The 13,907-nt window shown below is 32.4% G+C and overlaps 1 protein-coding gene across 1 annotated transcript; it reads right to left on the reverse strand.

Moving 5' to 3' along the window:
* Nucleotides 1-6,565: 6,565 nt before the first annotated feature.
* LOC114176392 (non-specific lipid transfer protein GPI-anchored 14-like) lies at nt 6,566-7,864 on the reverse strand. The gene is made up of 3 exons (XM_028061434.2): nt 7,322-7,864; nt 7,133-7,231; nt 6,566-6,938 (listed from the first exon to the last, which is right to left on the reverse strand). The coding sequence occupies exons 1-3, from the start codon at nt 7,647-7,649 to the stop codon at nt 6,805-6,807; spliced, it is 561 nt and encodes a 186-aa protein (XP_027917235.1). The 5' UTR covers nt 7,650-7,864; the 3' UTR covers nt 6,566-6,804.
* Between the last annotated feature and the right edge of the window lie 6,043 nt (nt 7,865-13,907).

Raw genomic sequence — 13,907 nt, forward strand, 5'->3', positions numbered from 1 at the left:
TTGGAGAGTAAAGAGATTGAATAACTCATACTCACAAGATTTCTTGAATCATAGTATTTTAGTATGATTTATGTATGTTAAATTTATGATTATCTCATTACTATATTTCTTTTAAATTAAGTTTTTCCCAAATTAGTATGAAAACTAATTTTATTTTAGGGATTTTTTTTTTTATGAAATTGGTATGAACCCTAATTATATCTTCCCAAATTAGTATTACCCTACATTATAATTTTTTTTGAATTTTATGTTTTCCACTTTATATAACGAATTAGTTGAATAATATTGAATTGGAATAGAAATTAGAATATCTATTTTGCATGAATTCAATCTATTAAAAAAATTAAAAATTGATAAGTGTAAATTACGGTATGAGAATGATTTAAGTAAAAGAAATAGAGAACTTTTTTAATTAATAAATTATATATAACAAATATAAATTAACACCCCTGAATTTCTAGTCCAAGTTCCGCCACTGAATAGAACACACTTTAGAAGTCTCGTAATCAATGTAAAAGGGTAATAATTAACTCAATTAAATAATATATTTATAAATATAAAAATTTTCCACCAAGAGATGATATAGTGTTTCTAGACACAAATTATATCGTCAAGGTCTTAACAAAGTGTCACAAATCTTAGGTAATAAATTGAGTGTAATTCATCATCCACATTTAATTCAATCTTAGTTAGTTTATCATGCCATGTATTTCCTTTTCTTAAATTCGTTTGACAAGGTGCATTTTATTTTTAGGAGTTTTCTTTTGGATCATAGAATTAAGTTTGGCCCACAACTCTTATATATATATATATATATATATATATATATATATATATATATATATATATATATATATATATATATATATATATGAGCAAGAGGGGTTGAAAATTATACATCAAAGTAGATAGAAACAGCATCTTATTGGTTGACTGCTAAATATTATGTGAGCAGTTTGGGATAATAACAAAATGAATGATAGGAATTGATAGCGTAAGTGACGTTGTTCCAATCACTAGTAGGAAAAAAAAAACTCTTAAAACATGTTAAAGATGAAAAAGAAAATTACAGTATGATTTAGTGGAACTTATTATCATTTAGTCCATTATTTCTAGTTTAGCTTGTATCACATTTGATCAGCTCAAAATAGGTTAATGTGGACTCAATCGTATAAAACTTGTGGGCTAATCAATCTCATTTCTTCCATATCATTGAGCATTTAATATAAACAAATATTTAGTATAATTTAACAATTATAAGAAAAAATAAATAAATCTTAATGATTCAGCACAAATAAAATAATGAAATTTATTAAAATGAACTATAAAATAAAATTTGGATTTGTATTTCTAAATATATAATTGTCGCAACTGAAATCGCGACGGGACGACGAACCGAAAAAAGAAAAAAACGAGTTTGAAAAAGAGATTTGGGAGTCGCCACCATAGTTATTCTGGAAAAACTATGGAAAACCATGAAAATAAAATAAGTCTGCGAAAAACCAGATTTTGGATCCGGGAGTCGGTTACGCGTAAGGAAGGTGTTAGCACCTTACTGCGCCTGCCCGAGGGCGGTACCTTTAATTAAAAATGCAAAGCTGATGTGATTTTCAAAATATTAATTTTCCCCAAAAATAATAAGACAAAAATGCTAAGAGAAACAAAATATATATTTTTTTTAATTTTTTGGGCCCGACAAGGATTGACCTTGGTCCTACGTATTCTCATTCAAAATGAGAAATCAGGGTTACGTAGTTCTTTAAAGATATTTAAAAAAAACAATTGAGAAAATGATTTGATTTTTTAGAGGTGAACCTGACAAGGACTGACCTTGCTCCTACGTATCTCACAGGGGAGAATCAAGGATCACGTAGTTCTTAAAAAGACTTTTGTTTGAAAATGTTGATGTTTTTATATTTTGAAAATTTTATATTTTTTTGTATTTTTTGAATTACTTGAAAATACGTGTCACACGACGCGGGCGGTCGGACAGACACTAAAAGGGAAAGCAAACTATTTTTGGTATTTTTGAAAATGAGTGTCACGCGATGCGAGCGACCGAACAGACACAATAAAGTGGAAGAGAATATTTTTTCATTTTTTTGGATTTTTTCTATTTTTGTAATTTTTTGTAATTTTTAATAATTTTCAAATATTTGTTTTTGTTTAGAAATAATAAAAAATAAAAAAAACGAAAATAAATAATAATAATGAAAAAGTAAATAAATAAATTAAAAAAAACAAATTAATTAAGAAGGATGAAAGTGGAAAACAAAACATGGGGTACATGAGTAATTAGTGAGAGGTACATGAAGTGAGTGAGGTGTCTTTATTAAAAGTGGTGGTGTGGCGAGTAAAATATAAAATAAGTCCAAAATAAGAGTAAAAAGTGTGTGCAGGGGTGCGGGATTAGTAATTGTGGAGGTGCGTGAGGAAGTAAAAATGCAACAAAAGCCCGGCAAGCAAAACAAGGTGGGGGTGCGGGGTTATCATAAATGGAGGTGTACGAAGAAAATAAAAAAGAACGTGGAGGTGTATGAGATAATAAAGGGAGTGCATATGGTAATGGAGGGGGTGCGAAGAATACAGATGGAGGTGTGGAGAGTAAAAACTAAAATAGAGTAAAGATGCTGAAAGGGTACAAAAGGGAAAGCAACACAAAGAGGGGGTGCAGATATTAAGGTGGGAGGTGCACGGAGCAAAAGTGGGGCTGGTCCAATTTTTTTTCTCTAACCCTAATAACCCTAATTAGCTAAACCTCTCCTCACTTCACAAACAGCAGCTTCTTCCCTGATGCCTCAAGTCAACGAGCCACCAAGACAGGTGCCGCTGCCACCAGTCCCACGGCCGGCGAGGCACGCCGCCGTCGACGCCAGCCGCCACCGGAAGCATCGCCGGCGAGAACCCCACTTCCCGAATCATCCCCTTCTCGTTTTCTCCTGCGCGCGAGGCAAGGGTCACTCCTCCTTCCCGAAGACGCCGCTGACGCAACGCCTGTGGCCACCACCATGAGCGCCGCCGCTGCCGCGACCGGAGCGTGTCGTCGGTGATGCCAAGCTTTTCGAATCGCCTCTCTCTCTTATGGGGGCGTGACTCGGACGGCTTCCGCTTCGTCATCTCAGACCACCGCGGCCACCACCACAACTCCAAACCCTGGGAACGCGTCCGCATTTTAGCCGCCACCCGCGACCTCCGCCGGAGGCTCGACGTCTTCGTTCTCGCGTGAGTCACCAATGAAACCAAACCTCCAGCCGCCGCGACCAAGACTCCCCTCCGTCTGAGACTCCGACTCGCCGGCGGCATCGTTTTTTCCTCTTTTTTTTTTTTTCTGTTTTCTGTTTTTGATTTGTGCCGAGTTGTGACGATGAATTTAGGGGTTTCGCTATATTAGTGGGTCGGGGTGATGAATGATGAAATCTTTGAGTTGGTAGCAGTGGGCGTGTATGTTGTTTTTGGTTCTTATGCAGGTGAGATGAGGATGAGGAAAAAATTAACGGAAGATTGCGTGTCGGAGATGATGATTTTTGCACCCCAAAGGCGTATAGAACACGAAGAGTATATGGTTTTTTGCGTGAAGGTTTCCCTGCGGAAGTGTGAGTACGATGGAGGTTCCGAATGAAAGGAGAAACGGGTGGGGATGGAAGCCTAATGGTGGTGGTTCTCTGTTTTAATTATTTGGTGCACAGGTTGGATGGATAGAAGATGAGGAAGATTATGATGGCTATGGTGAAGCATATTTCGTTTTCCAGACTCAAACAACAACAAAGAGCACAGTATATTTGATTCATAGAGATAAAACCCAACATACTCAGATCATGCATATTCACATAGAAACATTGAGGACGAAACATACCAATATATCAAGTCCAACACCCAACACATTATGCTCACACAGACGTCCATTTATTCAAGATTGGGTGCTTACCTCTTGGAGCTGCTTATCCCAATTTTGCTTTCTTCTCCGTGTAAACTTGTGAAAAAATGTCCCCCTCCAATTCGTCTCCTCTTTTGCTTATGTGTGGAGTTGCCTTTTAGCCATGCTGCACTGCTATGCTCAGACTGCCTCCCCTGGTTGCTGCCACAGTGATCACCAATACCTAACATTCCTTCTTTTTTGTCCAAAAACCACCCAATAACCCGATAACGTAAAAATCTGGCCATATTTTACATGACGAGTCAAGTCAAATGACTTTCTTTGTTATAATTTTTTTTATATTTTATATATTATTTATTTATTTATTTATTTTTTAAGAGCAGAAAAATAAAATGGTGTGAAAATGAAATAAAATAAAACTTGAAATTAAAATAAGAAAAAGTAAGATAGGATAAAGTAAGGAAAAAATAACATAAAAATAAAATAAAACAAAACAAAATAAATAAATAAAAGTAAGACAGAATAAAAAAAATAGGAGTACATATATACACGTCCAAATTAATGTTGATCTTTTTTATAATGTTTTTTTTTTTTAAATTAATTTCTTAGTTAATAATAATAAATAAATAAATAGTAATGTAAGGTAAGTTTGTATGAACCACGGACACTTAAAATGTCCAACTATTTTTCACATTTTTTTACAGCAATTTTCAAGTCATATGACGTGTCTTGTATTATAAATTGTATTGATTCATAGATTTATAAATTAGTCTATTTTATAAAATATTTATATTTTAAATATAATAATGATTAAATTATACTTTTAGTCCCCATTTTCGTAACAAAATTTGAATTTGGTCCCTCAATTAATTTTTATCTCAATCTGGTCCCTATTTTGGGAAATTTAACCCAATCAAGTCCTTTCCGTTAGTGGTAGAGTAACGGTGTTAAATGGGGTGCCACATATCAGCTTTTGGATTTTTTGAATTTTTTTTTTGAATTTTTTTAAAAATTAAAAAAAAATAAAAATTTTGCCACGTGTCAAGCTGACATCGTGTCACGTGGCAGTGACATTGTCACGTGTCACTATTTGGAAGGTATCATTTTCGTATTCTCAATTTGTTTCCTATATTTTACTTTTTGTCTCAATTTAGTCCTAATTTTTGTAAAAATTATGCAATTTCGTCCTCTTCCAAATTGAAACAAAAATTATAAAATGTTATACAAATATTTTTATTAAATTTGATTCTTTTATTCAAATTGATATTTTTATTATATATTTTCAATAAAACCAAGTTTCTTTAAATTTGTTTCACATTAAATTTTACTTAAAATTGTTTTCAAATTTTAAATTTATTTGTTTTTTATTGTTACATAAACTAGTTAATTTTTTTTAAATTATATAATTGTTATTTCTATACTAACTAAAACATGTGTATAGAAATTATTGAATTTTACACATTTTAAAAATATGCAATTATTTAAAATATAAATTCAAATAAAAAACAATATTAAAGTATAATGTAATAAAATATCAATATAATTTATAAATTTTTTTATTAACATTATTTTCTATTAACAACTTTAAAACAATTTTAAATAAAGTTTAACGTAAAATATAAATTAAAATAAACTTAATCTTGTTAAAAATATTTACTTGAAATATCAATTTTGATAGAAATATTTGTGCATATTTATATAGAAATTAAATTTGGTTTCAATTTGAAGAGGGACAAAATTGCACAATTTTTACAAAAATTGAGACTAAATTGAGAAAAAAAATAAAATACAGGGACCAAATTGAGAATGAGAAAATGACAACTCTCAAATAGTGACACGTGGCACTATCACTGCCACTGCCACGTGCACCCATTTAACACAGTTACTCTACCACTAACGGAAAGGATTTTATTGGTCAAATTTTCCAAAATAGGAACCAGATTGAGATAAAAAATAATTGAGGGACTAAATTCAAATTTTGCTACGAAAATGGAGACTAAAAAATATAATTTAACCTATAATAAAATAGTAAAATATATATTTACTTAAAAGCATGTCAAAATGACTCGGTGACCCACATTTCCTACATAAAACCGATTTAAAAGTTAATACAAACTATTTATGCATATTGTTTAGAGTTTAGTGTTGGAAAAATCAACTAAAGCATATTGTTTTCTGTTTTTTCTATATTTATATTTTAGTATAAAAAGGGACAAATCATCTTGGCAAAAGATTAATGGTCGATTAATATTTAAAATAAATAATTAAACTCTCAAAATACACCCTAAAATATCTAAATCCAATTTAAACACGGAACACAACTGGATAAGTCGAAAATGGGTTTGGCCCACCATGTCTTCGCAAGCAGGTAATGCTTAGAAATGATGAAGCTTAAAATTCTCAATACTTATCTTATCCTCATTTTCTTTGGATACACACACAAACATATATACATATATATCATTTATATTTTAAATCAGAAAAGCAAAATAATAACTTTTTAGAAAAGAAAAATTACTATCATCACTATTTAAACCATTTGAATTGTAAAATTATTAAAAAATGAGTAAATGGCTTTTATAGCATTAAATGGGTGCTAAGAAAAGTGTGAACATTGATGAGTCGATGGTTAGAAAGAAGGGAAGAGAAGGTGGTAGCAGAAAGATATTTAAAAGATAGATGTTGTGGAAGTTAATTAAAGGGTCCCTCTGAATGGTTCCATTAGTTGGAAAATTAATCACCGAGAAACAAAAGAAGATGGGCACACACTGAAGATAATAATAACTAGAGGAAAAGGACAACACACCACCTAGGTAGCTACTAGTAGCAACAAATTACATATTGCATCCTCAACATATCTATGCACAAAACATGAAACCACATAACATTAAAACACACAACTACCAACCTTCCATTTCCATCTTCAACCTTCACACCAGGAACAACACCAAATGGGATACTAACACTAAGGGTAAAATTCCACATACCACTTCTGTCACCAACCACTTCTTTCCCCACCCTCCACTCTTGCTATTACCACTTAATGTTTCTCCCTTTGCAGAACCTGCACACAATTTTCAATTTTCAATCCCCCCACATTGTTAAAATCAACCAAAATTATATTTTTACTATAAGGGTGTCTCTAATCTACTTGGATCACTAGCAAGAACAGCAAAAGCTAAGTTTTTTTGTTGATTGATTTTGTCTGCATATAAAAAAAAATGCAGAAGGAATGAATAATGGTATATATATATTTACCAGCAGGGGCGGAAGAGGGGCTAGTTTTGTTGGTCAAGGCTTTTTCAAAGCCTTCAAACACCTTGGCGTCGGGGGAGTTAGGTGGCAAATGCAAAAGATCTGAAACAAAACAAGAAACAAAGTTTGGTAACAAACCAACATAGATTATTATTACATCACAAAGAAAAAGAAGAAGAAGAAAAAACGGACCAACACACTGAGTTATGTTGGTGGGTGTTTTGCAAACTTCTGGGAGGTTAAGAGCGAGGGTGACGTTGATCTTGAGGCCGAGACTTGGGTCGTTACGATCCTTGATGAGGATGCAGAGACACCTCTTGTTCTTGTCGATAACTTGTTTGAGACCAGAGCAACAATCCATGGTGGGAGCTGAGGCGTCGCCGCTGGCGTAGGTGAGACAACCAGCGAGACCAATCAGTTTGTCCGTACAATCTGCTTTGTCTTGGGTGATGTCCGAGTTTGCAAAACCGACCAGAAGGAGCAACAGGGTTGAGGAGAGTACTAGATTGGTTGAACCCATGATTTTTTTTTTTTCTTGGAGATGCAAAAGAAAGAAAGAAGAAACCTAAAAACAGAGAGAAAAATGGGTTCTCCCTTTCTTTCTAATGTCGCTGAGCTTGCTCACTGCTATGCTTGCTTCACTGTTCACATTACATAGCTTTGCACCAATTTACTAAAATTGAATACTTACGCCATTTTTAATTCAGATAATAAATGCCAACAGATACTTCTTGTGTTTTCAAATAACCCAGTGGTTTTTTTAGGTTAAGTAGGTACACGAAAATGGTTGAAGTAAAAAAAAAATAAAAAATTGAGTATTTTAATTGTGTTTTTGTTAAAAGTTTGAGTATTTAAAATATTTTTTGTTTTTATTTAAGTAATTGCCAATTATTTTCTTTTGTTAGTAAAATCATCTGATTGTTGTTTATGGATTCGTCTTCTTTTTATTTAGTTTTTTTTCAACTTATTAATCAATTTACTACTTCTTCTTTTTTCTTCGAGAACTATTTAATTGATGAATTTGGAGATATTAGAATAAAAATACAAATTGAAGACAAGAAAACAAAACTAACAACCAAACTTTGATAGAGAAATCAAATCATACGGTACTTGGACAAAAACAATAAATATTTCAATTTCTCATTACAATTTTTTTTTAATAAAAGCTCAATTAAAAGAATTTAAATTTATAAAACATTAAAAGATTAGTTGAAATTATTAAAATTATTGGAATTTAAGATTTGGATCGAAGTGACGTAAATTTATTGTATGGATTGGATACATATTAACTCCATCTAATAAATCCTTCTTTGAAAAAAATTAAACCAATGAATTTCTTTTCTTATAATTAGAAGTGATAATTCGTGTATATCTTATAAATTATTTAATCTTTTATTGATTTAAACTGAAATTCTGTCTAATGCCTCTTTAAACATTTTTTTTGGGTTTGTAGGAATTAAATCTAAAGTATTTTATTAATGAATTTTTAACTCGGTGAAAATACTTTGACACTTTATGAATTCTACATAAAAGCTAATCAATTATGTCAAAAATCAATAAATAATAAGAAAATGTTATTGTACTTTAAAAATCTAGACATTAAAAGGGTTGGCAATTAATATTGGATAATAAAAGAGCTTTTCAGCGTTAAAGGACGAACAAGAATAATGAAACAATAAATAAATTTGGATTCAGATGGTGCAATGAACGTTTGAAGGACCTCCATCTTCTTTCGTTGTTGGTCACAATCATCACTGAAAGATGTTCTTGACTAAAGGATATTAAATATAATAATAATATCAGATTAATACTTATAATTTTATTAATTTTCATTTCTACCTATGTGTGTACCATAAAAAATTATCCGAATTTAAAATACCGAATTATTAATTTGAGTGGTATATTTCCGAAATGAAGATGAGTTGTCCGTATTAATTAAAGTATGCTACAGTACAGCTACGACATACAGCTACGTTACGCAACTCACGAATATCCACCATGTGTAGGTTTAATTGTGATTTTATACTTTATAAATATCACTTAATTTTTAATCATATCTAATTGTTTTCAATTTTGCATTTAATTATTTATAATTTGGCTTGTTATTTTGCAATTTTTTATCGTTAAAATTGGAAATTAGGGATAACTAAAAGTTAAAGATCAAAATTACATAAAAATAATTAGGGGGCAAAAATTATGAAAAATAAAATTAAAGAAACTAAAATTGCGGAAAAATTTGTAGAAACCAAATTTCAGTTGAGGCATTTCTAAAAGAAAAAATAAACACTCAAGTGAAGAGCTTTAATATTTGTAAAGTTTCAAACTAGTATGTGAGGTAAACACTTTGTTGCTAGCTTTTAGGGTGTGTTTCTTTGGAGGTATAGATTTGGGGGAGATTGTGAATATAGATTTGTGTGGATTTGAGTAGATGAATTTGTGTGTTTTTTTTAGTGAATTTAGAGGGTAAAGTGAATGGATTTGGAGATAAGTTTTATGAAAGTTAGTGAAAGATTTGATTGATGTAATAGATAAAATAAATTGTAAAAATAGATAAAATTAGAAAGTTACTAAAATACCCTTGATGAAAAAGGAAAATGATTTTATAATTTGATGTTATAAAAATAATTATAAATAATTAATATGAATTAAAAAAAATATTAAAATTATATGAAATTATAAAATAAAAAAATTTAAAATTTTATAAATATAAAAAAAATGTACAATTAAAATTAAAAAAAAGGTTATATAATTAAATGTTAAACAATACAAAAAAGTAAAAAAAAAAAAAAAACACGACACCGGTTACATAACCGGTGTCACCCTCCTCTTTGCAAAGGCACCAGTTACGTAACTGGTGCCATACACACACACAATGCACTGCACCGGTGCACAACCCCTCACATGCGCTCACACTCCCAACCCCTCACATGCACTCACACTCCTGCCCATCTCCTTCACTCACACACTCACACCAACACTACATCACTTTCCCCACACCAATGAGAGACAAGTTTGGTTACATGTTAGTGAAACTGTAGGGTTAATTTGGTAAAAGTAGTTATAACACTTTCAAATCCTTGCATATATAAGATGAAATATGATAGGGATCCCGCAAATCCGCTCTTGCAAATCGATTCATATTCAATCCATATTCGCTCAAAAGAACAACGACCTGCACATAAATCCATCCGCGCAAATGCATTTAAACAGTGCCATCCACACAAAGAAACACTGCCTCAGGGTGTGTTCTTATGTAGGTGATGATTTGAGAGGAAGATGATTTATTTGGATTGATTAGAAGATGATATTTATGTTGTTATTTTTTATGACTTTGGGAGTGATAGTAGAGTAGATTTGAAAGTAATTTTTGTACAAATTTGTGAAGGATTTGATGTGACTAAAAAAATTAAATTTAATAAATAAAAATGTAGAATGACCTAATTGTCCTTGGTGTTAAAAAAATATAATAAAATAATATTTAGATAAGTTATAATTATTTTTTCATATATTATTATCATAAATAAAAATATTATAAATATTTATTAATTTGGTCATAGCTAAATTGTACTCCAGCAATATCTCAAAACAAATACTATAGTTTAAACAAAAGCAATAGCACTAGATAAAAAAAAGTTCTACATGTAACTAAGAAGGGTAATTTTGTCAAATAACAAAAGTTGCTTAAAATCTCTTCATAAAAGACGTGATGGATTAAAGCACGAATCTCACATTTTCTCACTCTTCCTCGCTTTCAATTCATAGCAAAAGAACACAAAAATTGTTATAAATCCATGCTTTCAATTCTGTATAAACAGTCAATCACTTCTAACGAACACACGTTTAATCCTTCGGTCATTTTGGTCTTCTATATCAACATAACTTACTTTAAGAGTGTGTTCTTATGAGTGGAAAGATTTAAAGGAGAGAAAGATGATTGATTTGAGTGGGTTTGAGAGTGAAACTTGTGTTGTTCTTATAAGAGATTTGGAGGTGATACTAATTAATTTTGAATTTTTTCTACATAACTTAAAAATTAAAGATATTTATTAATTGAAAAAAAAATATTATAATGCATTTGAACCGAAAAATAAAATATTTAATTTTTTTATTACAAAAAAATATGAATAATTTTTAATCACACAATTACTAAAAAGTCAACTGCAAATGCCACAACATAACAACAATAAAATAAACAAAAGACTGGAATCAGATACAAGCAGTATGTATTTGGATACAAGTAGTATGTATTTGGATACAAAATTGAAGCACTTGGAACCGGATACGCAAACAATGGAATCAAGTAATTGGAGAAAAGAAAATATGTTGGAATCAGATACAAGTACAACATATCTGTTCCATTACTTCTTCATATCTACATGTATGAAAATTCTGCAAAGCTTGGGTGTGATATGAAAAATCAAACAAAGCACCATAGAAGCAAAGGGATAGAGTGGTAAATTAACATAATTATTTCGCAAATCTCTTCGAAATAGCAAGATCAACAATATACTATAACCTCGCAAATCATCGCTTATCAGTCGCTTTCTTTCATTGATAACGAACAACCTTTTCTCTGCTAATTCATTGTTTCCCATTCTTTGTTAGGTTTTTAAAGGAGGGGGTTTCATTGGGGAGAACAAACATCAATGAGATCTGAGCCCAACCACATAAGGCATTGACATTACTCTCAACCCAAAACTTTAAGGCGATGGGTTTATGGGTCTTGATCCTTATATGGTGCTCTACTTTCTCAATTCTGGTCAATGAGGGACTTAGACTCACACTTGGATTTCTAACAATCTTCCCCTCAAGGGTGAGTTCCTTCAACCACATTGGTACACTCCCCCTCCAGCGGAACCATTCCCAACCACTAGTACTCCTTTTCTGCCCTTTTCTGTACCGCCGTATTTTTTAAAGGGACACGTTTTACCTAACTCACTGTCAGGAAGACTTTCGATACTAGGACCATACTGTACTCGTCTGAGCCGGTTTTTAACCATCGGCTCTGATACCACTTGTTAGGTTTTTAAAGGAGGGAGTTTCATTGGGGAGAACAAACACCAATGAGATCTTAGCCCAACCACATAAGGCATTGACACCACTCTCAACCCAAAATCTTAAGGCGATGGGTTTATGGGTCTTGATCCTTATATGGTGCTCTACTTTCTCAATTCTGGTCAATGTGGGACTTAGACTCACACTTGGATTTCTAACAATCTCCCCCTCTCTGTTGGGTATCAGAGTACTAACACAAGTACTCACAACTAAAATAAAAGATGAAAATAAAGGAACAAAAATAGATAATAGGTAATGAATATAATTTATTCAATGAAAGGAAAAATTACATACCATTCTCTCTACTCCCAAGGAGAAACAATGACAACCCCTCTCTTGGAAATAGGAAAAACTAATACAAGGAGAACCTTAAAGGAGAAACTAACATTCTCTGTTAGAGGAGAAACTAATATTTTCTCTTAGACGAGAAACTAATATTCTCTCTTAGAGGAGAAACTAATATTCTCTCTTAATTCTTCTCTCAAGCCAATAAAGCAAAAAGAAATAGAAATGGAGAGACTTTGGGATAATTTCCTAAGGAAACACTGGACTCCTTTTATAACATTAAAAGTAAGCCCCAAAGTAAGTTCCCATCGATGTGGGACTTCTTTTCTCACAATCTCCCACTTGAAGATTTTGATGAGATTAATCAAATCTTCACACCATGCTTTATTCTCTGCCTTCATGTTGCTTGTTCTTCTGGTAGACTTCAGTAGAATCGAATCCACGTAGACTTCATTGACACATAATTTTGATCCTCCAAAACGCAATGCAACACCCGAGGTTCCTTTTAAGGACCTCTTGTCAATACCTCACTGCTCTCCACCAAACCCGTCATGAACCTACTAACCACTCCCACTGCTTGTGCAATGTCTGGTCTTGTACACATCCTAGCATTCATAAGACTGTCCACCACCGATGCACTCGGTACTCGAGACTTCTTCATCCTCTCCGCTTCACTGCTAGGACTCATACGTGAGGAACAATTGATAAAAAGTGGGGTAGAAATTGGCTTGCAATCTTGCATGTTGAAGCACCGCAAGATTATCAGTAAGTATTTCTTTTGAGAAAGCCAAATCTTCCTATCTTTTTTGTCTTGGTGAATTTGCATCCCTAAAATCCTTGTTTGCTGGTTCCAAGTCCTTTTCATACTTCCTAGCCAATTGTGCCTTCAATTCATGGATTTGAACTTTGTGGGGGATCTACCCCCAACATGTCATCCACATACAACATCAATGGTCTAAACACCCAGTATGTTGTAACCGAGGCTTATGAAGGAATCAAATCTCTTGTACGAACACTTGAGCACCCTCTTTAAACCGTACTGAGATTTGTTCAACCATGCAAACCAAGTTTTCTTGTTCTTTAACGCCTTCTGGTTGGAGCATCATTTCATTTTTGCTTAACAATAACCTTGTGGGTAGTGGGACCCACAGGTGGTACCCCTTCACATTGTTAGCATAGCCCAAGCACTTAATTTTCTCAGTTTCAAGCTCTACTCGTGCTTTGGATTTCTTGAACTGGTAACAACACATTTGACTTCCTCTTGATGTAGTACACCCACAATCTCCTAGAGTAAACTTTGATTGTCCTAGTGATAAGTCTGGTGATTCCCTTACATCAGAATAAACCAAGTCTTCTAGTGTTTTCCTTTTTCCTGGTAGTCAAACTAGTAATCTTTGATCTATGACTATGTTTGTTGGCTTACCACACAGTGCTCGTG

This window comes from Vigna unguiculata, chromosome 3 (assembly GCF_037176805.1).
Source record: "Vigna unguiculata cultivar grain cowpea cultivar isolate G323 ecotype 2 chromosome 3, ASM3717680v1, whole genome shotgun sequence".
NCBI lineage: Eukaryota > Viridiplantae > Streptophyta > Magnoliopsida > Fabales > Fabaceae > Vigna > Vigna unguiculata.